Source organism: Cuculus canorus, chromosome 3 (assembly GCF_017976375.1).
Source record: "Cuculus canorus isolate bCucCan1 chromosome 3, bCucCan1.pri, whole genome shotgun sequence".
NCBI lineage: Eukaryota > Metazoa > Chordata > Aves > Cuculiformes > Cuculidae > Cuculus > Cuculus canorus.
Genome location: NC_071403.1, coordinates 73,988,754 through 74,015,155, shown reverse-complemented (window position 1 = coordinate 74,015,155; position 26,402 = coordinate 73,988,754). Strand labels below are relative to the sequence as shown.

The window sequence follows — 26,402 nt, the reverse complement described above, 5'->3', positions numbered from 1 at the left end:
CGCAGCCCCGTGTCATGAGAGGTTTGATTAAAGGCATTTGGAGATCGTTGATATCTTACTGCTTGCAAGTGTTTCTGCTAACAGAGGTCACCTATGAAAGACTTTATTTTGTAGAGCTTATAATCCAGTCCCCAAAGCTTTAGGGTGGACACAATACTTTTCCTCTGCCATCTGTACTTCGACTGCGGGGGCTTGGCCAGCGCATCCAGCGTGGATGGACTTGTCAGTGTGGGGAGGAGCAGCTCCTTGCTATGAAAACACCATCTAGGATGGCTAACAGCGTTCACATGAGTGGGCTACTGAGCCGCCATGATGATGAAGCCACCAGGACCTCCACCTCAGAGGGTCTGGAGGAGGGGGAGGTGGAAGGAGAGACTCTCCTGATTGTGGAGTCTGAGGACCAGGCTTCGGTGGATTTATCACATGACCATAGTGGGGACTCTCTGAACAGCGATGAAGGTGACGCATCCTGGATGGAGGAAATGTCCTATTACTGTGAGAAGTGCCAGAAGTGGATTCCAGCAAGTAAGCCTGATGGATTGTTGTTTGCAAGGGGGTTACACTGTCCTGTTTTATTTAGCTGTGTTCCTTTATCTGTTGGAGGAGAAAGGCTGTCTAGGTGTTGTGTGGAGCCCAGCAGCCCATTTCAGTAGGCACTTTGATGCATGAGCTGTGTGGGTGTCCAAAGCTGGTGTTCCCTGTAAAGAAATGGAACTGTATTCTTTAATTAGTAACGAACAAGGGCATGACTTCAGAAACACGCACACCCTTCTGAATCTTGGTGTTGGTGTGTATAGGGGACTTTGTCCAAGTGGCTTGGCCTCCCTGCTCACTCAGATAAGGATAATGACTGGGGAGGAAAAGGGCTTTGGGATAGTGTTACTTCATTTTTTTTTCCCCTGGTTGCTTTGTTGTGCCTGTGGAACACATGGCTAAACCTCAGCCTTCGTGGTTTCCTGATAAGGCGATCTTAATTTAGATTTTACAGAAGCATGCCCAGCCTGTAGCAGCTCACTTTGGGAAGCATTTGGAGTAAGCTGCAGAACCCGATCTCTCTGCTGCTGCTGGATTAGAGATACGTGCTGTTAGCTATGTGACAGACTAGACTTTACCTTCTAAATTCTAGATTATTCTATTATTAGATCCAAAAGCTAGATGCTGCTAAGCACTGGTTGGTTGATTTTGTTTTCTTTGGGTTTGTTTGGATTTGGTTTTATTTTTTGGTGGTTTTGTTTCTATTTTTATCCAGCAATAAGATGGTAGAATTAAGCAGCATAATCAAATTTGTGAAATTCTAATAAATGAGGCAAAAAAAGAAAGACTGGATTGTATTTGAGGAACCACAATTAAGAAGTCATAATAATGAATAGCAGTGATGTTTGACTTCATATTACATTCTTCCACGATTTTACTGGGACGCTTTGGTGAATTTGCAGGTGACACCAAGCTAAGTGGTGCAATTGTCATGCCAGAAGAGAAGTTGGAGAAGTGGGCCTGTGTGTCATGCTGCACAACTAACTGTCTGAGGTACCGGGAGAAGTGCCTGCCTTGTGGTGTTTTGACACTTCTGAGGTGGTTCTGGTTAGGTCTAGATGCTGGAATTGAAGCGTTCATCTCTAGATACTTAAGAGTCACAGGAAAATCCTTCAGATTGTATTTGCTGTAAAAAATGAGCACAAGTTTGGAGAAGCTAGAAACTCTTATTATATGAAGAGATCTATCCACTTCTGTCAAAGGAGCTTTGGCTCCCCACCGCTTCTCAAGTGCCTCAGAGCTGCCCTTTTTGCCATCTTAGAATTTGCCTAAAGTTACAGTGCAGAAATCTCTAAAAGCGTGTGAGTGAGTGTTCTGATGATGATGTGGTGGAACCAGCATCGAACTATGAGGGCAGTGTGCAGTGAAAGGAACATACTGCTGGAAATGTATTAATTAAAAATAGTGGAGCCAATTTAAAAGTAGCATGAGATGTCTCAGAGCACTTGATTAAACACTCAGTTTGTTTTATTTTACAAAGATGTTCCTCTCTTTCTCGTTGCTGTGGAACAAATCCGAAGAGCAGAAAAAGCCAATCGCAGATGAACAGTAACTGTATACGAATGTGCAAAGTAAACAAGCTGGAAATGGGAAATATTGTTCTCTTTGCTAATTGCCCGGCTACAGGGGTATCAGTAGTCACTGGTGAAAATCAAATTACCAACATTCTCAGGCAAATGATCACTTTTGACATTGAATTGCCATGTAGAAATCCTGTTAATCTACTAAGGGTGGTGTTTTTCCTCCATCAGACGTGGGTGCAATTGTAATGGTTAGATTTTGCAGTTCTCTACAGAAGCAGAGCATCCATATATTTATTACAGATGCTTGATCTGGTGTCGTTATATAGCAAAAGAGATGCCATACTTGTAGAGAAACACCTTTTGTGTGTGGATTTTCAGAAATGCTGTAGTTTTCACTGTCAACTTTATGGTTTAATTTTTCATATATGTGTAAATTAACCCGTGGTGAACTTGGAAGTCCTGATTCATATGATGGGTTGTTTCTTTGCTGCAGAAACTTAGAATCAGAGCCTGTAACTTTGGGTGTGTAGGGTGTTACATGTGGCTCTGTCCCAGCAGATTGCTTTTATTCAGACATACTTCTATGCAGGGTTAGGTTTACACAGAAAAGCAGATAATAGAATCATAGAGTGGCGTTGGAAGGGACCTTAAAGCCCATCCAGTTCCAACCCCCTTTTCTGTGAGCAGGGACACCTTCCACCGGATCAGGTTGCTCAAAGCCTCATCCATGAGGGTGCTGAAGTGTTTTACTGATTTGGGATCTAGCGCATCGACTGCAGTCAGAAAAAGTGTTCCGTGATAATGTTGGACTGTTCTTTTGGCTCTGAGTCTTAAGGAAAGATGATCTTCCCTGTATAGGAGAAATAAATACCTTAAAGCCTCTGTCTGCTGTAGTGCATCCCGGAGGCTGCAAAGGAGAACTGGCCACCTTGCTTTATTGATAGTTTGTGGACAGAGAGAGTGAACTGTGAAGAGGTGTAACAGCAAGTGGAAAGATGATGTGGAAGAGAAGGCTTGTATATGTTTACAGCCTTTGCAGTAGCACACCTTGTTTTTCACAGGTCAGCTTTTTTAAGTAGAATGGGAAGACAACTATTTGTTATATAGGTTACCCTGTGGAAGCAAGGGATGAGAAATGCAGAGGAAACAAGGAAACCTTTGGCTTTGTACCTGCATGCAGATGTTAAGTAGAATGTTACTTTTTCATGGGTGTCCTTTTCTGTTGGTCATTGCTGGCTGCTGTGACGGTGAATTGAATCTGTGTCTTCTGTCACATCCAGTTCTCTTGCTTCCTGGGTCTCTGGATTATGGGAAAAAGTCAAAAAATACTTTTCTGCCTAGTGTTGTAGGGAATCCAAATCTCCTTTGCAGCTTTTTTTCTTATAAAAGGATCAGGAAATTGATTTTTGCCTGTTTATTTTAGGTCAACTGAGAGAACAGCTCAGCTACCTCAAAGGAGATAACTTTTTCAGATTCACTTGCTCAGATTGCTCAGAAGATGGGAAGGAACAATTTGAACGGTTGAGATTAACATGGCAACAAGTAAGTAAAACATTTTTTTGCCAGCAGAACAACCACAGGACCTTCTGAAGTTGTTGTTTGTTGTGTGTGTGCTACCTAGAAGAGGAGGATCAGTATAGGTAACAAAGAAACATATGCATGAACTTCATAAATTAATGAGGTGAGAATTGCCTGCGTATTAAACTTGGGCATTTGGCAGGTAACTGGAAAAATAGTCGTACAAACCACATTCCTTTTTTTGCCTTTTTTCCCTTCCCCTTATGTTGCTTATGAATTCATAGCTTCAGGCAGATTTGGAAAAGCAAAACAAATGCAATTTAGCTGCTAGGCATGAATAATTTTTTGTGTACATGAGCAAATGTAAAACTAGTGAGGTGGCAACACACAAACAGAAAGCTTGCCAGCTCACTGAATGCAAAGCTCCAATCTGGCCGCTTACTCACTAGCCATAGTCCTTGCTGGAATTTGCTTTTTCAGTCACTTGCACATCTGAGCAATCCAAATAATTTGTGTTATACAGCAGCCACCGTAAGAGTAGGCTGATGCATGTCATCTAGCTCTGGGCAGGGTACTGTAAGGGCAGTGCTGGCTTTCTCAGCATAAAATTAATTAGATTAAGCAGTAGCTGCTGCTCAGCATTAAGTGTTTCTGCGTGCTGAGTATGTGTGAGACATCTCTTTGCACCTTTTAGGAGAGCAGTGGTGTGCTGTTTCAGAATGGATCATTTAAAACATTATTTGTATCTCCTCGTGGTGGCCAGTGCAGGGCTGTGCAGGGGAGGAGCTGACATAGCAGTCTTTGGCCAGCAGACTGGCAGTTTCAGCAAGTTGCGGATATGGAGAGCAAAGGCTGCAAGTATTACACCCAAGTCTCTTCCAACTGGCATGGGGAAGGGAAAGACAAAACCCAAATGGGTGAGGAAGAAAGTGGACTAGTGAAGAGGCAATCTCCTCAGACTTCTAGCAGCCAGAGCTGCTGTTGCTGCTCCTGGGTGAAGGATCTGGAGTACAGGGGTTATGAGGAGCGGCTGAGGGAACTGGGAGTGTTTAGCCTGGAAAAGAGGAGGCTGAGGGGAGACCTCATTGCTCTCTGCCACTCCCTGAAAGGAGTTTGTAGTGAGGTGAGTGCTGATCTCTTTTCCCAAGTAACAAGTGATAGGACGAGAGGAAACGGCCGCAAGTTGCACAAGGGGAGGTTTAGATTGTAGATTATGAAAAATTTCTTTGTTGAAAGAGAGGTCAAGCATTAAAAGAGCCTGCCTGGGGAAGTGGTGGAGTCTCCACCACTGGAGGTGTTCAGAAAGCGTGTAGATGTGGCACTTTGGGACATGGTTTAGTAGGCACGGTGGTGTTGAGGTGATAGTTGACTTAATGATCTTAGAGGTCTTCTCCAGCCTTAATGATTCTAGTATTCTATGCGTCAGCCAAATGGAGGAAAGCGGTCAAGCTTATCTGAAGTAGGAAAAATGGGGACTGTGATTTCTGGGTTTTTTTCAGTGTGTGTGGCCTCAACAGATCCTTATCTTTAGGCAATTGAAAAGAGAATTGGTTTTGAAGTCCTGAGAGACTGTCGCACTTGACTTAAAAACCTCACAAAATCCTAGAAAAACAGTTATGAAAGTCAGAGGGGCTGCAAGGCAGAAGTTGGGTACATGGGACACTACGGCTGTCTTCATTTCCTTATTTTGGCATCTTCAGCAATACATTCCAGAAAGCCACCACCCACTGCAAGGAGACCATCTCCCTAAGAAAAATACATTTCAAACTTCTCTGAGGGTGAAGAATAAGTCCCTATTGGACCCGCATGCAGCTGAGGCTGTGTGATTGTTGAAAGGTGCTGTCAGCCCAGCTGCACGGTTTCAGTTGTATCCAAATGAATTGGATAAATGCAATTAGCAGTTGGTCGCGTTGGATTTACTTGCAAAGAGGTGTCACATTCTTCAAACCTACCCTTTATTTTAGGCATGTAATGGGTCAGGCTGAGTTTGGTTATGAAGCACATGAATGAGCTGTAAATGGATTATCTTTAATGAAGATCACCTGGAGACAAACACAATTCTTGCATTTCCAGAACAGTTAGTAGATATCATGTAATTTTGCAGAGAGTTTGCAGTCTGTTCAGTTTGAAATACAACAGTGAGTATCTAGAATGATGTTGTTGCTGTTTCTGATGGTTGAAGCAGTGGGATTACTTGTGACTATTATTTAAAGACTTTTTCGCTACCTCCACACTACACTGAGATCCCAGTTGTGATATAATTCATTTATACAACTGCTGCAAAAGCTTGTATACCAGCATAAACCTGCATAACTAGGCAGCTTCTTATTCCTCTGGGATGGAGAAATCTCTGGGAGGATGTGCCTCTAACAATAGAAAGACGAGAACGGGCAGCATGAAAGTTGGAAGAAAATGAATTGCAGAAGTTGCCTATGAGATGTTGCAAAAATAAGATATTTATGAAGGAAGAAAGATTTGTGTGTGTGGTGGCTGTGGGGGGCAGTTCAGCAGATAAAATGGAAGAGATTCAGTTGTATCCAACTGTTTCTATTCCAGGTTGTCATGCTGGCAATGTACAATCTGTCTCTGGAAGGAACTGGCCGCCAAGGGTACTTCAGATGGAAAGAAGATATCTGTGCTTTTATTGAGAAACACTGGACTTTCTTATTAGGAAACAGGTAAGGATGTGATGATTCCCCAAAGCACTGGTGGGTGAGACAAATTGTTTAAAACCTGTTATACGGATGGACAAGAATCCTGGTTGATTTGGCAGTGTTTTTGTTGAGCCTGGCTAGTGAAAAAATTGAAGATGGGACTTGATGGTCTTGGAGGTCTTTTCCAACCTTAATAATTCTATGATTCTGTGATTTATTGGAAGGTTTAATATTGAGAACCTGGATGTAGGCCTGGGCGGTGTAATCCTGAGAATGAAGAAAGATTTCTTAGTGAGGAAAAACAACCTCAAGAATGTTACATAAAAGCAATGTAAATCCGTATATTTTGGGGTATTTCTTTTCTTCCATGGAGTAGCGTATGGACCTGCAAAGCCTTTGAGTCTTTCTAAATGGTCACAATGGGTGGGCTAGCCCTGATGTCATTGGGCTTTAAAGAAAAAAAAGAGGTCCATTGGATGTACTGTGTTACTTGGCTATAAAACTTGCGTGGACCAAGCTCTCTAGAAAAAGTTCTGGAGTCCTCAGCATAGGAGGGACATGGATCTGTTAAAATGAGTCCAGAGGAGGCCACAAAAATGATCCAAGGGCTGGAGCACCTCCCATACGAGGACAGGCTGAGAGAGTTGGGGTTGTTCAGCCTAGAGAAGAGAAAGTTCTGAGGAGACGTTATAGCAGCCTTCCAGTACTGAAAGGGGCTCCAGGAGAGCTGGGGAGGAGCTTTTTATTAGGGAGTGCAGGGATAGGATGAGAGGAACAGCTTTAAGCTGTAAGAGGCAAAACTGAGCTGAGATCTTAGAAAGAAATGTTTTCTGAGGAAGGTGAGGCACGGGCACAGGTTGCCCAGAGAAGCTGTGGCTGCTCCACCCCTGGAGGTGTTCAAGGATGGGTTGGATGAGGCTTTGAGCAACCTGATCCAGTGGGAGGTGTCCCTGCCCATGGCAAGGGATTTGGAACTGGCTGATCTTTAAGGTCCCTTCCAACCCAAACCATGCTATGATTCTGTAAAAAAAAAAAAAAAATAAAAAAAAAAAATACTGTGTTACTTGGCTATAAAGCTTACATGGACCAAGTTCTCTAAAAATGAAAATTGACCCTCATCTTTTAGGTTGTTTTGGGCCTTAATAAAACAGCTTTTTCACAGCAGGGGTTAAAAAAACACCAAAATGTGTTCCAATGCATGTAAAGAAAGAAGCTGTGGGAGTAAGAGCCCTTCTTGTAAAGGGCAGTATTCACAGCTTGATGACTCGTGTGCTGTATATACGAAGGGCACGGTATTTCTGAGTGTGTTGAAGCTGTTAAACCCCAGTTTCACTGTTAATGTAGGAAAGGAACTGAGCAAGCCTTCGAAGCTCAGTTCAAATCCACTTCGAAGTGGATTTGATTGACTTCACAGCTTCTTTTCTTCTCCAGGGAATTCTCTGTTTTAAGATCTGTCCATTCTCCCTACCCAGATTTCCTCTTCGGCTTTGGTGTTGTTGCCTTTCTGTACCTCCTTGCTCTGTTCTCCGAAGTGTTAGTACATGTCCCCTCTGGAAACCACAGGCACTCTGATGAAGAGGCAACTGATGGCCCATTGTCCCTTGCTTGGGGAGCCATCACCTCCCAGGGTTTGCTGCTGCCTTTTCAGACCTGCCCTGGGAAAAGGGCACTCCTTGCTCTAATTAAACTCAGATGAAGTGATTACTGGCCTCAGACGCAGTAGTCTCCCTGCTTGCCTGGACAAGCCGGTGGTGGAGCGGGGATAGCTGAACCATGTGTATAGCGGTTCAAGGTGTGCCGTGCTTTACTTCCTTAGCATAATGAAGTACAGCTTGTCCAGACTTACCGTAACACTCCAGACTCCAATCTGAGGCACTTGAGGTTAATCTCACATATCTGAGGGTCAGTACCTTCAATGTGTAATTGCAACACTCGGACAGCATTGTTTTCTGCTCTGCCAGGCCTAGCTTGAATGCTGAGGTCTTTCCCAGTGGACGTGTGCAGAAGCAAGAAGGAATCCCAAGATCTTGTGCAAATAAGGGTTTAGACTCTCTGGGAACATGCTTTGTTAAATAAAATCAGTCTGGACAGGCTGGATTGATGGGCTCAGGTAAATTGTGTGGGTGCAGTGCAAGGCTCCAGGCTTGGGGAAAAGTGGCTGGGAAGCTGCCCAGTGGAAGAGGGCCCAGGGGTGTTGATTGACAGCAGCTGAATGTGAGCCAGAAGTGTGCCCAGGTGGCCAAGAAGGCCAACAGCACCCTGGCTTGTTTTAAATATAGTGTGGCCAGCAGGACTAGGGAAGCGGTCGTTTCCCCTGGACTCGGCGCTGGTGAGGATGCACCTTGTATCCTGGGTTCAGTTTTAGGCCCCTCACTACAAGAAAGACTTCGAGAGGCTGGAGCATGTCCAGAGGAGGGGGATGGAGGTGGGGAAGGGTCTGGAGAACAGGGGTTATAAGGGGCAGGTAAGGAAACTGAGAGTGTTTAGCCTGGAGAAGAGGAAGCTGAGAGAAGATCTCGTTATTCTCTGCAGCTTCCTGAAAGGAGGTTGTGGTGAAGTGGGTGCTGGTTTCTTCGCCCAAGTAACATGTGATAGAACAAGAGGAAATGGCCTCAAGTTGCATGAGGGGAGGTTTACTCTGGATATTAGGAAATATTTCTTTACTGAAAGAGCAGTGGAGCATTGGCACGGGCTGCCCAGGGAAATGATGAAGTCTCCATCCCTGGAGGTGTTAAAAAACCATGTAGCCGTGGCACTTCAGGACATGGTTTAGTAGTTACAGTGGTGTTGAGCTGATGGTTGGGCTGGACGAGCTTAGATGTCTTTTCCAACCTTAACAATTCTGTGATTCTGTATCTCAAAGTGATCAAGGCAGGCATTTTAAATGAAGTTTGTCTTTTCTTCTGTATGAAGTGACACCTTTATCACTACCTTTGCCTTGCCTCTTGCATCCTGTACACCCAGGATCCATTTGCTATCTTCAGTAACAGAATATGGCTCTGCAATTTCCAGACACAGCTATCACTGAGATTCCTTTTCTATTCTTTTTGAATTGTTAACGAAGGCAGCAACACCAGCATTTGAAAGCTGGGGGTCCCAGGGAGGAATGCTGCAAGAATGCTTCAGGATGAAAACACAGACAGTCAGTGGGGACCTAAAGCTTGTTTTCCCCTTTCTCACCACAGGAAAAAGACCTCAACATGGTGGAGCACAGTTGCTGGCTGTCTCTCTGTGGGGAGCCCCTTGTTTTTCCGCTCGGGGGCACAGGAGTTTGGAGAACCGGGATGGTGGAAATTGGTTCATAATAAACCTCCAACAATGAAACCTGAAGGAGAGAAGCTGTCTGCATCTGCACTAAAGGCAAAAGGTAACTCTTTTCCTCTGGTGTGGGCCAGAGTTGGAAGATGGGAGAAAACTTGGCTTACAACCATGTGTTGGTGTGCGTGGACAGGCTCTTAGTTTTGCTGTGCTGTAATGGCTCACTTAGGAGGACTATGGTGCATATAATTTAGTATGAGAAACCTGTTATTTTATTACCTTTTTGCAGTGTCCTGATTGATATAAAGGCTTTTGAGATTTCTGCAGTTGGTTGGGGTTTTTTTTAGCTAAAGTCTACAATTTCTTTGCTCCTTCTTACCCTGGGGAGGGCTTTCTTTATCTTTTATCGCTGGATGCAAATTCCTTTTTGTGCAGTGGAGCAAGATTAGGGCTTTAGTGAGGCTTTAGTTGTGCATTGGCTCTATGCTATACATCCCAGAGTGAAATTCTTACATATTTTGAAAATATATCTTTTAAGATTCACAGTCAGTGTGTTCTTCTAACTTGTAGTATGTATACAGTGACTGCGGGAGCTCAGGGGCTGTTAGAATAAGCAAACTACTTCTTTAGCAGCTTCAAAGCCACCTCTGGATCCCATCATTACTGTGGAAGGACTCAGGAAGCGGGTGAGCCGCAATCCAGTGGAATCAGCCATAGAGCTGAAGGAAAAGAGGTCTCGCACTCAGGAAGCCAAGGATATTCGGAGAGCCCAGAAGGAGGCAGCTGGCTTCCTGGACCGGAGTACTTCCTCCACTCCTGTTAAATTCACCAGTCGAGGCCGTCGTCCTGACATCGTCCTTGAGAAAGGAGAGGTGATTGACTTCTCCTCCTTGAGCTCTTCAGATCGTACTCCTCTGACAAGCCCTTCTCCTTCCCCATCTCTGGACTTCTCTGCTCCTGGCACTCCGGCCTCGCATTCAGCTACTCCCAGCCTTCTTTCAGAAGCGGATCTCATCCCAGACGTCATGCCACCGCAAGCTCTGTTTCATGGTAAGAGATGCCATGGTTTTTCTTTAATAATAAACTATACCTATCATCAAGAAAGATGTTAAAATAAAGAAACTTCCAATGTGCTGCAGGATCTTTCCAAAGAAGATAGAAGGTAACTAGCGAAATCCTGTTTGTCTCAGTTGCATGTAAATCTTCATTAGTTTTCTGTAGTTGTATCACCAGGCCAGAAGAAATGACTGTTATTGTCTTCTGAGAGATCCCAAATAAACAGTGGGCAGAAGATTTCACCTAGCAACTGTTGCACTGCTAGGCATAAACATTTCACTGCCACAGACTACACTGTTAGATAGCAGCTATAATTTTGTCTGCAATGAGAAAAAATTTGTTCTATTGGTAACAAACATCCTGATTAACAGATGCTATATTTTGGTCAGGTCACAAAGCAGTGATGTGGTCTGGATGCTGTTGGTTCCTTAAGAAGGCAGACCTCGGTCTAATCGGGAAAGTAGAGAATAAAGCAGTCCTTGATGGAAGGAGGGATAGTTGGGGTCTGTAGAGGGGCAAATCATGTGCTTCTGTAACTCCTATCACTAGTGGTGTGCCCCAGGGCTCAGTGCTGGGTCCAGTTCTGTTCATTACCTTTATCAGTGATCTGGATGAAGGAATTGAGTGTAACCTCAGTAAGTTCACAGATGACATGAAGCTGGGCGATCTGCTTGAGGGTAGGGAGCCTCTGCAGAGTCATCTGGACAGGCTGGGTCAATGGGCTACGACCACCAGTATAAGGTTAAACAAGGCCAAGTGCTGGGTCCTGCACATGGATCACAACAACCCTGTGCAGCGCTCCAGGCTTGGGGAAGAGTTGGTTTAGTAGAGGACGGATATGGTTGGACTCAATGGTCTCAAAGGTCTTTTCCAAACAAACAATTCTATGATTCTAATTTTTCTCTCAAATTAAACAGCACTTTTTCAGGGTATGCTGGCTGAAGATATAGCTCACCAGCTTGACCATTTGATCCTGTCTTCAGGAATTTTCACGAATTAAACATTTGTCAAAGAGAATGAACATGAAGCTTGAGAGTGCTATGTCTGCAGATACGAGACTGCAGGAGCAGTGATTCTGTGTCCTGAAATTGGGCTCTTTATGGTGTCTCCTGTCCAAGATTGGGAGGTCCAGAAGTATGTAGAAAATTGAGTGTGTAGGGTAAATCTGCATTATTTCTCCTTTGTAGAAAAGTCCTGCACGAACCTTTTTTTGAAATGAGGCTTTGACGTTTACATTGTTTTTTCCTGGATTATTTTGATCTGTTGAACAGATGATGAGGAGATGGAAGGGGATGGAGTCATAGACCCAGGAATAGAGTACGTGCCCCCTCCCAGTGGGGCAGCTGGTGCTGGTGCTGTGATAGCAAGTCGAAAAAAAGTGAAGACAGCCGAGCAGATCAAGCAAGAGGTGGAGAGTGAAGAAGAAAAAATGGAAAGGATGGAAGGTGACAATGAGGATCCTGAAGAGCCAAATGCATCGCTGCAGATGAGGGGGCGAGACAAGAGGAAGCTGCCGCTGGAGAAGGATGCTAAGCCCAGAGCTCCCAAGCATACCTCTGTTAGTATCTATGAGGAAAAGCTGCTGCTAAAAAGACTGGAAGCCTGTCCCAATGCCTTGAGCATGACCCCAGAGGCCCGGAGACTGAGGCGCAAACTGATAGTCAGGCAGGCGAAGAGGGAAAGAGGACTGCCACTCTTTGACTTGGACCAGGTCGTGAACGCTGCACTGCTCTTGGTTGATGGGATTTATGGAGCCAAAGACGGAGGTGTTTCCAGGTCCCCAACAGGGCAAGCAACGTACAGAACTACCAGCCAGGACTTCAGGATTCTGGACAGATACCAAGTGAGTGTTTCCAAATCTGAGTTTTTGGCACTAGTTCTTTTACCGCAAACAACGGTGTCCCCTTGAGGTTGTCTGACTCCTGAAGTGAAAAGGATTATGTGAGCAGGACTCTTCTGCCTCGGGGCTGTGCTCCCACCAATGCTCTCACAATCCACTTTCTTCTTGTAACATGCTGGTACAGCATAGCTGTCTGTCAGTGTCAGCACCACAAATGTCTGTGTATTTGTCCTCCGTCCCTGCCCTAACTCTGGTGGTGGAGGCCTGGAAGGACCCTAACAAGAGTTTGCTGTTTCATGCTGTGTAGGAGGGAGATTGCTCGCAGTGCTTTTGTGAGTGATGTGTGCAGCTCAAAGATTTAGGCACTAAATCTGAGTGTGCAGCAGAGCTTTCCGAAGTGGGACTACCATGCTGCGAGTAGAGTTCATCCTGTCCCATTGAAAGGCCCTTATTTTTGCAGCTCAGAAAGCCAACTGGGCTGCATCAAAACAAGTGCTATGAGCAGGTCAAGGGAGGGGATTCTTCCCTCTGTTCTGCTCTCATGAGACCTTACCTGAAGCCCTACGTTCAGCTCTGGAGTCCTCAGCACAGGAAGGACACTGATCTGTTAGACCAAGTCCAGAGGAGGCCACAAAGATGGTCAGAGGGCTGGAGCACTTCCCATCCGAGGACAGGCTGAGAGAATTGGGCTTGTTCAGCCTAGAGAAGAGGAGGCTCCGGGAAGGCATAGCAGCCTTCCAGTACTGAAAGGGACTTCAGGAAAGCTGGGGAGGAGCTCCTTATCAGGAAGTGCAGGGATAAAACAGGGAGCAACAGTTTTAAGCTGAAAGAGGGGAGATTTAGATGAGATCTTGGGAAGAAATGTTTTCCTGTGAGGGTGGTGAGGCACTGGCCCGGGTTGCCCAGAGAAGTGGACGCCCTATCCCTGGAGGTGTTCAAGGCCACGTTGGATGAGGCTTTGGGCAACCTGGTGCAGTGGAAGGTGTCCCTGCCCATGGCAGGGGGGTTGGAATTGTCTGATCTTTAAGGTTCCTTCCAACACAGACTATTCCATGATTCTATGATTCTCCCTCTGTTGGTGTAATTCCCCTGTGTGAAGTTATTGACTAATACTCCTGAAATATTCTGGTTCTTGTGCATGTAGACAATGCTGCCAGCCATGAAAGGATATCGACAGCAGACAACGAAGTTTCTGTACCGACTGGTAGGCTCAGAAGACCTGCTGTCAGACCACAGCATTGTCAGTCCATACACATCCCGTGTCCTGAAACCTTACATCAGGTACAGCCAATCAGAGGTGGGATTTGCTTTTGGCTCATGAGCCAACAGCCCACGGAGGGGACACCTTTCTTGGGCAGAGCTCCTTGGAGTACAACCCAGTATACTATGGTAACCCTGAATGGGTTGTTTTTTGTTTAGTGGAGTATATAACTGGCTCTTCATTGGGAACGGGAACATCTAAGAGAGGGAATCTCTGTAGGCATTCAGCGCAGGTTGCACCTGCTCTTGGGTCAGAACCGTGATTTTTTTGCTTCTACTGTAAGGAGAGGCTGGCTTGACATGTAGCGGATCTGGGAAGTGTCCTGGCCTTTGACACAAGGGTGTTTTTGCTGAGCTGAAAGCTGCTTTCCTACATGAACGGAAGGAGCTTCTTACATTCCAATTTGAGCACATCACAAAATATTTCATGGGCAGTGCCCGTTCAGCTGCAATGATAGTTATTGTTGCTCCACTTGCCTTTTGTGTTTGCTTTTGGTGTTACTGGCAGGCGCGATTATGAGACAAAGCCCCCAAAACTCAGGCTGCTGGCAGAAATCCGGGCGTATCCACACAGGAATGATCTCAACTGGAAGGCTGAGCCAGAAGCACCCATTGATTACTGCTACGTTCGCCCTAATCACATCCCCACTATAAACTCCATGTGCCACGAGTTCTTCTGGCCTGGTAAGATTCCTCCGGTGCTCGATTTTCTAAGAAGGAAGTTGCTTTATTCTGAAGAAAATATTTTTGGGCCAAATTTTTCTTCAGTTGGAGCCTGGCTCGGTTCTTAGAAAACCATTATCTGATGTCATAGGAATGCAGTTGAGATGGAGACGTGTTTTGGTGTCTTTGTCTTCTGAGATAGTTTAGAACTGGGCAATTATGTCCTAATTAGCCCAGCACTTAAAGAAATAGGTTGTTTTGGGTAACACCATTGATGCCAATAGGAGGAGTTGGTTACTAAAATTAAGCATCTAGTGAAACTTTTGGAGAAGCAAACAGTTTTATATTGGATATTGACTGCTCATTAGTTTCATAAGAGAGTTTCTTCCAGCAACCATAAGCTGGGTATGTTGGAGTAAATATGGGAAGAACACTTACAGCTGGAAACTTCACTGTGGTATCTTTTACTTCTTCAAGCCTCAGTATCTGTGAGGTACAGGAAAGCTTGGGTATTAGTTTTTGTGTGTCATTCCTCGAGTTGTAGGCTCTTTGGGACAGTGACTGCCCTTTGTGGGGGCAGTTGTGAGGCTGTAGCCTCTACTTCTAATAACAATGTTCATCTACGGCATGGATCAGCAAACAACGTGGCAGACTAATTTAGAGAAGCCCAGTACAAACAGTACATGCCTTTATTCCAAGTAACTGTTTGCTTTACGGTTTGATTTGCAGATAGTGATTCAGCAGGGTTTGTAGTAAGGCAGTGCTCAGGTACTGCAGTCAGGATCAGAGCTCTTTGTGCTCCTCCTCGTCCCAGTTGTACAAAATAACATGGCATACCCTCCCTTTCACAAGCTGTTTTGAGGCTCCTGAGAGACACTTGAAATCTCAGCAGAGGCTGAATCCCTTTTGTCATGGTCTCTCCTCTTCTGATAATGCATTTGAAGTCCTGGCCAAGTTGGGTCGCACCTTCATTAAGTTCTTCAGGACTCGCCCTGTTTTATTTAACGTAAGAAGCGTGGGTGTGTTCCACCCGACTGTGAACTGTTCATCATTAAATCAGAAAGCTGACACTCCCATCGGTCTCCAAACAGGAATTGCAATCTCTTCCGTGGTGTAGATTTTCTGAGGTTGAGCTTGGAGAGTTTATTGCACTTTGGTTCTGTTCGAGCAGGAGAGGTAAGCAAGGTGGTAATAGTCCAAGAGATAAAGCACAGTGTCTTTGTGGATGTGGTTTAAAACCCCTTTAGCTTCACAGCAGGTTGATACAGCTGGGGAGGAGGTGCGAAATGCAGCTGGAAGGGCGTAATTAAGTTAGCACTGTTGTTCAGAGAAGCAGCTGTAATTCCAGCTATGTTTAGGCATCCAAAGCATGTGTGCTTGGGGGATGAGATTGTCAGTAAATGACATCTTAGGTGTGCTCAGTTGCCTTTTAATAATGATGCTCTCATGGACTGAGTTCTTAAGTTTTAGGCACTTCACTGGGTGGGGTGAGCCCAGACCTCAGTTCTTCCACCTCTCCGTACGCTTCCTGTCAGAGCTCTTGTTTCTCAGAAGGCAGAAACAAGTTTGCAGGCTGTTACCACAAATGAGCTGATGTGAAGCAAGATTCCCCCTTGTTGTCTCTCACGGTATCTTGTGCCTTCATGCCCTAACGGGAAACATCTCCCAAGCAGATGATTGGTAAGCCCTACTGAGCTAAGCATCTTCCTACAGGAATAACTGCGTGCTGAGGGGACGGCACCATTTTGTAGACACCGGTGTGCTCAGGGCAAGGTAGCGTTCCTGTACAGACATGCTGTAAGACACTTCACAGTCAATTGCAGCCTTGAGATAATTAATGTGGCTCCTTATTGCCAATCGATTCCTCCCACGTCTCACTCCACCCAGCTTACTCTCGAGCAAGAACATAATTCACCCACTTATTTGTGCCTGGTGCCTTATGAAGTCTTGCATCTCATCAAGAGGAATAAACATTACTGGAAAACATGCTCTTCTGCTTTGTTATCCCACATTCCAGATATACCCGTTGCTGCCAGTTTTGAGGCTGAAACTAACATTTACAGTACAGCTATATTGTCTTGCACCTCATTTATGGCCTGTCCACACAATCTTGGTGCTTTGAATTGCGCTGTTTGGCCCTAACACACTGTGTGGATCCTCTCTGGCTGCAGCAGTAGCAATGAGATTAGACAAGGAAACAAAACCTACTTGGGAGTCACCAGCTTCAGACCTTTCTGTGCAGCCTCTGACTCACAGGAGCATCACTGCGAGACTCCTTCATGCCTCAGATGAGAGAAATTGCATACTAAAAGCAAATGATAGCATGGAAAGCTGAGGTCAGGTTTGCAGTGCAGCTTTGCAAAGAGCACAACAAAGGAAACTGCAGGAGCTCAAGGCCAGGTAGAGAAAGGAGATAGCACCTTGGGCAAGTAATGCTATCAAAGCTGGAGCCCAATTTCACCTCTGCTGTGCCTGAAGTTTGCAGGAAGAACAGGGTGGTTCACCCAGTCTGTCAGGCTGATACACTCTAAACTGCTTCCCTTTGCTTGTTGGCAGGGCAGGTCCTTGGCATTTGCCGATAGAATAGGAACAGTGTGCACCAACCTGGTGCTAGCGCGGCCCAGGTGAAAGGAAGAAGCAAACCCTTCTCCATTACCATTACTGTAGCCCTTAGGAAACCTAAACAAGGGACACAAACTTCCTAGGACCCAATCCATCAAACATTTGCACATGCGAATATCTTTATCCATGTGCATATTTAGAACTTGGCAGAGTCTGCTGATACGAGAACACAAACCCAGGACAGATTAGTTGGGTGCTGAAATCCTGTGATTTTTATATTTTTCAAAACTATTCTGTTTTAGAAAATTTGCTTTTTGAGTTTCAGTTTTGTCCTCAAGTCATTTGGGAGGAAATTAGCTTTGTTAAGTTCTCCATACAAGAATCCCTACTAGCAAGCACGTCTGTTTTTGTCTGTGTGTTTGGTTAAAGCATCTCTCAATCTCAGAGCTTTGAAATAAAGGTAAAAGGAAGTGATCAAGTGGATGATCTAAAACACCTTTAAAACCTTGAGCTTCCGTGCAAGCGTAACACAGTTATTTTGGTTTACAGTGCTTTTAGCTGCTGTTTATCTCTTTCTCTGTAGGAATTGATTTGTCGGAATGCCTCCAGTACCCAGACTTCAGTGTTGTTGTCCTGTACAAGAAAGTTATTATTGCCTTTGGCTTTATGGTGCCAGATGTGAAATACAATGAAGCTTACATCTCTTTTCTGTTAGTTCACCCTGAATGGAGAAGAGCTGGGATTGCAACCTTCATGATTTACCATCTTATCCAGGTAATGAAACAAAGCCTCTCTGTCTGGTAAAGAACCAGCTCTCCCATCTTCTTTGTGTGCACGTGTGCTAATACTAGAAAGTCAGTAGTGTTGTGTTCCTCCTTTCTTTCTCTTTTTGCTTACACCCTGCACAAATTGTCTATGGTCAGCAGCCCAGGTGAACATTTATGGTGGGAAGTCACTTCAAAAGCAGAAACTAAAATATATTTGTAAGAGTAACCATACCAGACAGATCCTCAGAATCAGTGAGGTGCTGGAGACTTTCACTGTCTTGGGAATAACTTTGCATTCTTTAGTGCTCAATAGCTCACATGCCAGCATTACCATAAATTTGGGGTTTAAAGGAGAAAACAAGACAATAGTGGGGAGGTTCAGTTGGAATCTATTGCAGCTTTCTTGGCTATACTTGGAGGTTTATTCTGTGACCAAGGCCGTTGCATTAAATCACTTACTGATCTTAATCATTCTCTTTCACTTTTAATACTCTGATTTAAATCCAACTGAGTCAAAGATAAAGAGTAAGTGTTTGCAACCTCATTCAAAGTTGTTCAAACTAGCTTGTACTGGGCTTTGTTCCACAGGGACACTTGGGAAAATGAACCTGAGCTAACTAAACGGGTGGTATTATAGTTAAACTTCTTTAAAGCTCTGAATGAATGCTGTTATTCAGATGGCCTTAATTCCATTCACTTTCTTGAATTAAATTGTAGGAAAGCCAGCTTAATTTTGAGTACAGATGCCCTTTTTAGAGCCCAGATATGCTTCTTCAGGGCCTGCAGTTTTACACCACTCCCTGAACTCTCTTGGCAGAGATGCCGATGTGAAACATTTCTTAACTTGTTTTAGTCAAGATGAGCTGCACTAGCAAAAACTCACCATTGAAACTCTTTCCTCATACTCATTTGGCTGAAGAGAGGTAGCAAGTGCTGGCAGAGCCTTGGGAACAGTGATCTGAAGTTTGGAAGAGCAGTTTTCACTACAGGTAGCTTTTCTAGGCCACCTGAGGGTAACTCCTATACCTACACAGCTCTCTACAGCATCCACCTCTCTTTGCTCTACTTGTCGACACAGGCCACTAACCAACCTACTTTAAATTCACTCCGTACATTTCGTGAGCGTCTCTGTGTAAAGCATTTGTGTAAATTACCCTCAACTGCAGTCTGTTGATGTGAGATGTCAACACCTTGTGAGAGAACAGGCACAAGCGATGCACCAAGGTTTGTAGGGATTGGGTAGCTGGACTAGTGTCTCTCCCGCAGAGTTTTGGGATGTATTGGCAAGTCAGCTGTAGAAAATCATCACAGCTTTTTGTAGGCCATATCACAGCCAATTAACCTAATTCTGCTTGCAGGTAGGCTAATTGAACAGAGAATGTGTTGATGTAAATGATACCTTGATGATGGGTTTGTTTCCAAAAGTTGCCCTTTAGTGTATCTGGCCCACAGGACCAAACTGCATCTTCTTAATATCTCATTTCAACTTCCTTTTCCCAAAAATTACTCCAGTTTATTTTACATTTTTTTTTTTTTTTTCCCTCTTAAATCCCTGTGAGAGCTTTCCCTTAGAATATTCTACTGTGGAAATTTCCTAAAGGGTGTTGCTGTTCTCATTTAGAATTACAATACACTCACTATAAATAGAACACTATTAAAACATGAGAGGAAGCAGGAAAAAATTACTACGTCGGCATCCTTATCAGAGAGCTGCTGGTTAGAGTAATCTGGGATCTTTAAGGTAACTTCAGCCCTGCCCTTTGCTGTCTGAACTGAATTCCTTGCCTTCTCAGGAGGCAAGCACCATGCCCTGAAGGATGGGAGAGGAGCTGGGTGGGATAGACAGGAATTCCAGCATGACAGCCCAAAGGTGCGCTAGGGCTGCTCCCGCGGTCCCAGAGAGCTCAGCTCTGTTTGCCCATGGGGAGGAGCACAGCTCCTGATCCTCTGGCATGTTTTGTCTTTTCTTCAGGCTATTGTTAGTAAGTATTTGAGATCAGTGCTATACACCGAGATTATTTTTAATTGACAATTACTTAGCAATCAACAATGGAAAGCTGACAAATTATAATCCAAACCCTGCTTTCATTGTTGGAGAGTCCACGTTTCCCAGAAACAAAGGCTGGGAGGAATGGCAGCGTTCCCTTTGCCTTTCTGCTGTTGCTATGTGTGGTAACATCTGTGTTGAGGCCTGTGATTTTTCTCACGTTTCCTCGGTAAGTGGAATACCTGAACTGATGAATCTCTTCACCTCCGCATTCCCCCAGAGGCTGCCTCGTTCTCTTGTTGTGATACTTCTCTTTTTTTTCTCTCCCCCTCCTTCCCTTGGCAGACATGCATGGGCAAAGACGTAACCCTTCACGTCTCTGCAAGCAACCCTGCTATGCTGCTCTACCAAAAATTCGGATTTAAGACAGAAGAATACATTTTGGATTTTTATGACAAATACTATCCCTTGGACAGCAAGGAGTGCAAGCACGCTTTCTTTCTCAGGCTGCGGCGCTGATCCGTCAGTCTGCAAAAAGGCCAGTCTGTCAAGCAAAGAACCACCACGGCTTTCAGCGGAGGATGTTGGCTGCCCTGGGAGAGCTGGAACGCAAATGAATGTCAACATTGCTATGTTTTGTGCTGAAACTGCAATCCAACAGGATTGATTCCTGTGCTCCAAGGGGAGAGGCCTAGAAATGCTAACTGGGACATGCTGAAACCACTGGAAGACTGAAATTCTTCATGAGGAGTTTTCCTGCCACTGTTTATTTGGAGACCCTCATTGACAAATAAACAAACTAATACTTGTCACTTCAGAGGGGCCCCACGGATTTCAAATTTTGCAGCCTAAAAGTCATAGGTTTTCTATTTCCTTTTCGGTTTTTTGGAAATGAATATTGAAATTTAAATCATCAACAGTGTTTCTGTTATTTGATAGCTTTGCTAGGAACTATGTCTTGCATCCATAAAGGGAAATAAGGTATCAGTGCATCTGGCTGGATGCTAGCTTTAGGAAAGTTCTACACATGCCAGAACAGCAATACTGGAACCATGTTTTGGGAATAAATGAAGTGTGTGTGAACTCCTGTGGTCCTGAATGTGAGGACTGGAGGAGATGACTGTCTTCTGCTCCTTACCTACTGCCTTCCTTTCCCCTCATTGACCCTGTGCTCAATGTGAAGTTCTTGTACCGTGCAGTGTTTTGTGTCCAGGAACACGATGTCAAGCAGGTTTGTAGCAAGGCGAGGTAGGACACAGCAGCTGCCACATTGGCTCCTTGAAATCTTAATGCCTCTCTGCAAGCTGTTGATGCTGCAGATCAGCACTTCAGGCACGCCTCTAACCACAGTGCCAGCCTTGCAGGCTCCAGCATCCTCCTTCTCCTGCTATAGATGCTCTGACTGGAAGAAAGTCAGTGGCGACATTTGAAATGCAGGCTCTGGTTTGTAGAAGCAACCTGTTCTCAGCTGAGAGGGTAGATAGAGGTGGGCCATTTTGAGTCCTTGGAAGCATCTAGGCTGTGATTTCATGGCTTTATGTATAAGTAATAAACAGAAATAACTAAGAATTAAAAAAACACAACGCCCAACAGTTTCTCTGGTAGTGGGGTCTCGTCCTTTTAGACAGTTTAGCACCTCTTTCTCTCCCTGACTTTTATTGCAGATGAAGTTAAGCTGGCAGTTTGCTCTGCTGCCTGATTGAAGGTTGGTCTATCCATTTGAAATACAAATCATGTCCACTGTGCTGTCCCTTTCCCATCAAGCCCTACAGAGGGCTACACAGCAAACATGGCTGCTTTCTTCCTCATCCACTCTGTAGACCTGTTTAGTACCTGGCTGCAGTAGTAGTTGTCTTAATGGAGTCTTCATTTTGGTGACAGCAAGGCTGTGGGCACAAAGTGTGTTGTTGTGTGGCCAGTGTACATCCATCCTCACCAAACCCAATCCAAGCATTGTGTGCCATGACACCCATGCACATTTCTGCCTGCTTTATGACTATGTGAACATTTTTGATGTTATTGGTGTTACAAGTTAGCTGTACTTGGAAATAAAAAAATACCCATCTTTATGAATGGAGGAGCCCACATGTAGTCCTGCTGTTTTGTTAAGTTGTCTCTCCATCTGCTTATTTCATTGAAATCTAGCAACCTTGAGTATGGCTTGAACACCTCCAGGGATTGGGCAGCCATCACTTCTCTGGGCAACCTGGGCCACTGCCTCGCCACCTTCACAGGAAAACATTTCTTCCTAACGTCTTATCTTCATGGCCTCCTCTGGACTTGGTCTAACAGATCCATGTCCTTCCTGTTCTGCAGGCTGCAGAAACACCAGCTTGCTTTGCATCATCACAAGTCCACCAGCATTTATTTGGACATGGCTTCTTACTTGCTCATTTGCCCATATTTCTTGGAAAATCAGCTGGTTAACTGCTATACCTGTTATATCCCATGTTCCCGGGACGCTAGGCTTAAGTTTTGATCTCTTAGTGTTACTCTATGTGGAGGACACTCTACACCCTGTTCCTCAGTGCTGACCGTGGAAGTCTGTCAATGCTTTGAACTGCTGTTCATTAGATCCTTATGGCTTTGTTGGGAAAAGGGTATAAGCATGGCTGGCTTGAGGATAGCTTTATTGATGGTCTGGGTAAAGAAGAACATCTGTGACTCATTCCTGACTGGCAAAGGGATCCCAGCAAACCACATCTGAAGGATACCGGTGAATGCTGTATTATTGGTTTCTTCTTGGCAACTCAAGCTGTCTGTGAGTTTTTTTATTCTGCTGCCTGTATGGGTGAGCACGGAGTAACTGTTCAGTGAGCAGGAATTCCCCTCCACATTTTCAGCACGAGTCTTCCAAGGACAAGAGGTTGAGGCCAGCCCTGTAACAGGCACATGGATGTGAAATCAGGCGTGCGATCTGACAGGGGCTGGCAGCCCTGCGGAAATGCAGCAGGGCTGCAAAGGAGCTCAACCTGCCCTTGCTAAGTCAGCATCAGAGCTCGGCCATCTTTGAAGCAGCCATAAAATAGCTGCTGCAGCTCCATCTCTCTTGTGGCTCCTCAGGCATTGCTTCCAACATTCTCTCAAGAGAATGTTTTCTCCCCAAAAGGCTAAATCATAGAACCATAAAATGGTTTGGGACATTTAAGATCATCCAGTTCCAACCCCCCTGCCATAGGGGGACACCTCTCACTGGACTAGGGTACTGAAAGCCTCTTCCAATGTGGTCTTCAACACCTCCAGGGGTGGGGTATCCGTGACTTCTCTGGGCAACCTGTCCCAGTGCCTCATCACTCTCACAGTAGAATATTTCTTCCTAAGATCTCATCTAAATTCCCCTCTTCATCTTCATGGTCTCCTCTAGACTTGCTCTAACAGATCCATATCCTTCCTGTGCTAAGGTCTCCAGGACAAATCCAAGGAAGAAGGACAAATTTGCCAATTTTGCCTTTTTGTAAAAAAAAAAATTACATTCAAAAGAAGGTGCTGTGAATTTCCACGTTGACAGAGCTGGTGGAGAAGCTCAGGACCCCCACAGAAGTGGTCCCACTGCTCCATAGCAGCGTTAGCCCATTCTCGACACAGGCAGCCACCCTTCCCTTCCCGCAAGCAGCAGGTGCGGCTGCACTCGCCCTTACTGCCTGCCTGGAGAAGGAAGCGGCACCTGGCCATTTGGCTTGTTGCCACAAGGGCAGGAGGCAGCCAGTTTTGCAGGCAAGAACTGGCTACTCATCCATCATAGTGGCAGGGGCTCCATTTCCTGCACTGTCTGATGCGGCAGGCAATGAGTCTTCTCCAGAAGAAAATGCTAAAGAGAAGCAACCCCACGGACCTGGTTACCTCCTGGAGCAAGCTGAGGTAAGCAAAGTAGTCAGAGATAAGGGATAAAGACGGCTTAGCTCAACCACTGGGTTAGACCTTAGCATCACAAGCAGGTGAGTCTGCAAGGAAGCACATCCTCAGATGAATGGACCAGGCAGACATTTCCTTCTTCCCTCCGACTGACCCTGAAACCTGAAGAGAAGCATTCAGCACCTGTGTTTGCAACATCAGGACACTCAGGAAAGAGGATTCCCTTTCAAAGTAAATCACAAAGTATTACTTCTATAAAATTACTGGCTACTACACAATGATCCCAGTATTTACCCAGGTCGGCCATGGCAGGATAAGCCATGTGCAGCTTCCTGGTTATGAAGTATCACAGCTCAGACAAGCACGTGGAAACGTTCGGGCTTTGCTGCTCTGTTAGTAAAGGGTGAAGTTCCAGCTTTATCCTCAGGAAAACTTTGTTCTGTAAGACTGGGCTGTGTTTCGCAACCGCAATCACCGCTACAATCACCGCGCAGCTCACGGAAGTGTGGAGTAGTTGTATTGTTAAGGGAGGTGGGTGCTGGCTTTCTACTCACAGCAAACATAACTCATCATGGAGGTCTCCGAGGCAGAAAGAGGCAAGCAGAGTGCTAAAGGCACGCGGTTTGTTTCATTGCGTGCCTTGAGGAGCCTCATCCCTTTCAAGAGAAAGCCAGCTGTGCGTGACCGTTCGAGCAGTGGGCTTGAGCTGCTCGGAGCTGGGCAGGTCTGCAGCTTCCTCACAAGGGGAGGAGGAGGAGGAGCAGGCACTGATCTCTCTGTACCCGAGGGAATGGCAGGAAGATGTGCCAGGAGAGCGTTAGGTTGGACATTAGGAAAAGGCTCTTCACGCAGAGGGTGGTGGAGCACTGGAACAGCTCCTCAGGGAAGCAGTCATGGTGCCAAGACTGACAGTATTCCAGAAGCATTTGGCCAACACCTTCAGACACACGGTGCGAATGTTGGGGTTGTCCTGTGAAGGGACTGAGCGGCGCTCAGTGACCTCTGTGAACCCTCCCAGCTCGGCACATGCTGCGCGCCTATGGGTCTCACTCCCAGCCGCCCCCTGTGCTGGACTACAGCTCCCAGCAGCCCCCGCGGCGACTCTAGGGCTCCCGGCATCCTCCACGGCGCCCTCCCGCCGCCGTTTGAATCGCGCCATGGCGGGGGCGGAGGCGGCGCTGGCGGCCGCGGTGGCGGCGATGCCCGAGCAGTGGCGCTTCTATCTCGTCCCCACCCGTGCCGCCACCTTCCGCAACTGGCCCTTCACCGAGGGCTGCGCCTGTACGCCCGAGCGGGTGAGCCTGGGCGGCGTTGGGCGGCGGGAGCGGGGAGCAGGGAGCGGACGCGGTAGTAACGGGGCCCTCTCGCCCGCAGATGGCGGCGGCGGGGTTCGTGCACTGCCCCAGCGAGAACGGCCCCGACGTGGCGCAGTGCTTCTTCTGCTTCAAGGAGCTGGAGGGCTGGGAGCCCGACGATGACCCCCTGTAAGTAGGGATGGAGGTCCCCCTCCCATCCCATTCCCTCCCCTCCCATCCCGCGGGGCTGAGGCGCTGAGCAGGGTAGAACGGCTCCTGGGCTGCTTGTGAGACTCTTTCCTCCTCGTTTTATCTTGTTCCTTTTTTTCAGAGAGGAACACAAAAAGCACTCTGCAGGCTGCGCGTTTCTCTCCCTTCAGAAAGTTCCCACTGACTTGACGATGCAAGAGTTCCTGAAGCTGGACAAGGAACGAATGAAAAACGCAATTGTATGTACACAGTACCGTGATGCTTTCCTGTAGCTTTGTGATGCTGGAAAAGTTATTTACCGTTGAATCATAGAATGGTTTGGGTTGGAAAGGGCCTTAAAGCCCATCCAGTTCCAACACCCTTGCTGTGGGCCAGGACACCTCCCACTGGATCAGGTTGCTCAAAGGCCCATCCAACCTGGCCTTGAACACCTCTGGGATGGGGAAGCCGTGACTTCTCCCAGTAACCTGTGCCAGTGCCTCACCATTCTAATACAAATCTGCCCTCTTTCAGCTTAAAACCATTCCCCCTCATCCTACCCCTGCACTCCTAGGTAAAGAGCCCCTCCCCTGCTTTCCTCTAGACCCATTTCAGTACTGGAAAGCTGCTATAAAGTAGTCTTGGGATTGTTTAGCTGGCCTCCTGGTTCCTTACCACACTGCTGCCAAAGTGATTTGCTGTTTCCCTGACTCCTGGTTCCCATCCTTTGCCTTACAGGAACCATAGCCCTCTTTCTGCTGAATGCTGCTCAGTTCAGTGGTAAACAGTAATGTATTTGTTCTGTTCTTTGCAGAAAAAAATAATCTCTCAGAAGGTAACTGATGTTGAAGATGCGGCCAAGAGCGTGCGCCGTGAAATAGAGAATCTGATCTCCTAGGCTGCTGTAGCGCCTCACTTCCCATTGACATCCATGTCTGGCACTGCCACTTCAACTGAACGGCTGTGTTTCCTGAGACTGCTGTCAGAATGGCTGTTGCTCTGAGAAGCAGCCGGAATTCTCCTTCACTCACCTGAGTCTGTCCAGGAAGTACTTGGGGTTTAAGGCACTGTGTACATAACTTGTTTTCTGTTCTTCCTGATGGTTTAACAAGGTTTACTGCTTGTGGTTTTATCTGTTCTATTTTTTTCAAACCCAGCTCTTTCCATTTTGGTGCTATTGGTAGCTCCGGTCCAAAAACTTGTGTCTCTTGTAAGAGCTGGCGGGCACTTCCATTTTTATACTGAATGCTTTTGTATGCTTTTGGAAATAAAAAGTGGAAGGAGTTTTAAAACTCAGGATGTTGGCTAAGAACTTCTGATTATTCCAAATCTTAGTGTGCCTGGTATCCTTGTAAATTTCTGTTTGCAGTTGGCTGCTGCCCCGTGTTGATGCATTTATAAATAAAAGTTGAAGGCAAACAGCCAAGTCATTTTGTTCACTTTT

General features: G+C 45.8%; 2 protein-coding genes across 3 annotated transcripts; both read left to right on the top strand.

Moving 5' to 3' along the window:
* The first annotated feature begins 10 nt into the window (after positions 1–10).
* On the top strand, positions 11–20,539 carry KAT14 (lysine acetyltransferase 14). Of its 2 annotated transcripts, none has more exons than XM_054063185.1 (10): positions 11–525; positions 3,481–3,599; positions 6,132–6,253; positions 9,415–9,596; positions 10,121–10,537; positions 11,815–12,386; positions 13,528–13,664; positions 14,152–14,327; positions 17,452–17,642; positions 19,968–20,539. In XM_054063185.1, the coding sequence occupies exons 1-10, from the start codon at positions 252–254 to the stop codon at positions 20,139–20,141; spliced, it is 2,364 nt and encodes a 787-aa protein (XP_053919160.1). In that variant the 5' UTR covers positions 11–251; the 3' UTR covers positions 20,142–20,539. The 2 variants fall into 2 exon arrangements, with proteins under 2 accessions (XP_053919160.1, XP_009560830.2); XM_009562535.2 differs by having other exon boundaries at positions 10,118–10,537.
* A 4,036-nt stretch (positions 20,540–24,575) lies between these two features.
* Positions 24,576–26,384, top strand: BIRC5 (baculoviral IAP repeat containing 5). Its single transcript, XM_054062833.1, has 4 exons — positions 24,576–24,769; positions 24,849–24,958; positions 25,101–25,218; positions 25,773–26,384. Exons 1-4 carry the CDS (start codon positions 24,632–24,634, stop codon positions 25,854–25,856), a joined length of 450 nt encoding a protein of 149 aa, XP_053918808.1. The 5' UTR covers positions 24,576–24,631; the 3' UTR covers positions 25,857–26,384.
* The last annotated feature ends 18 nt before the right edge of the window (positions 26,385–26,402 follow it).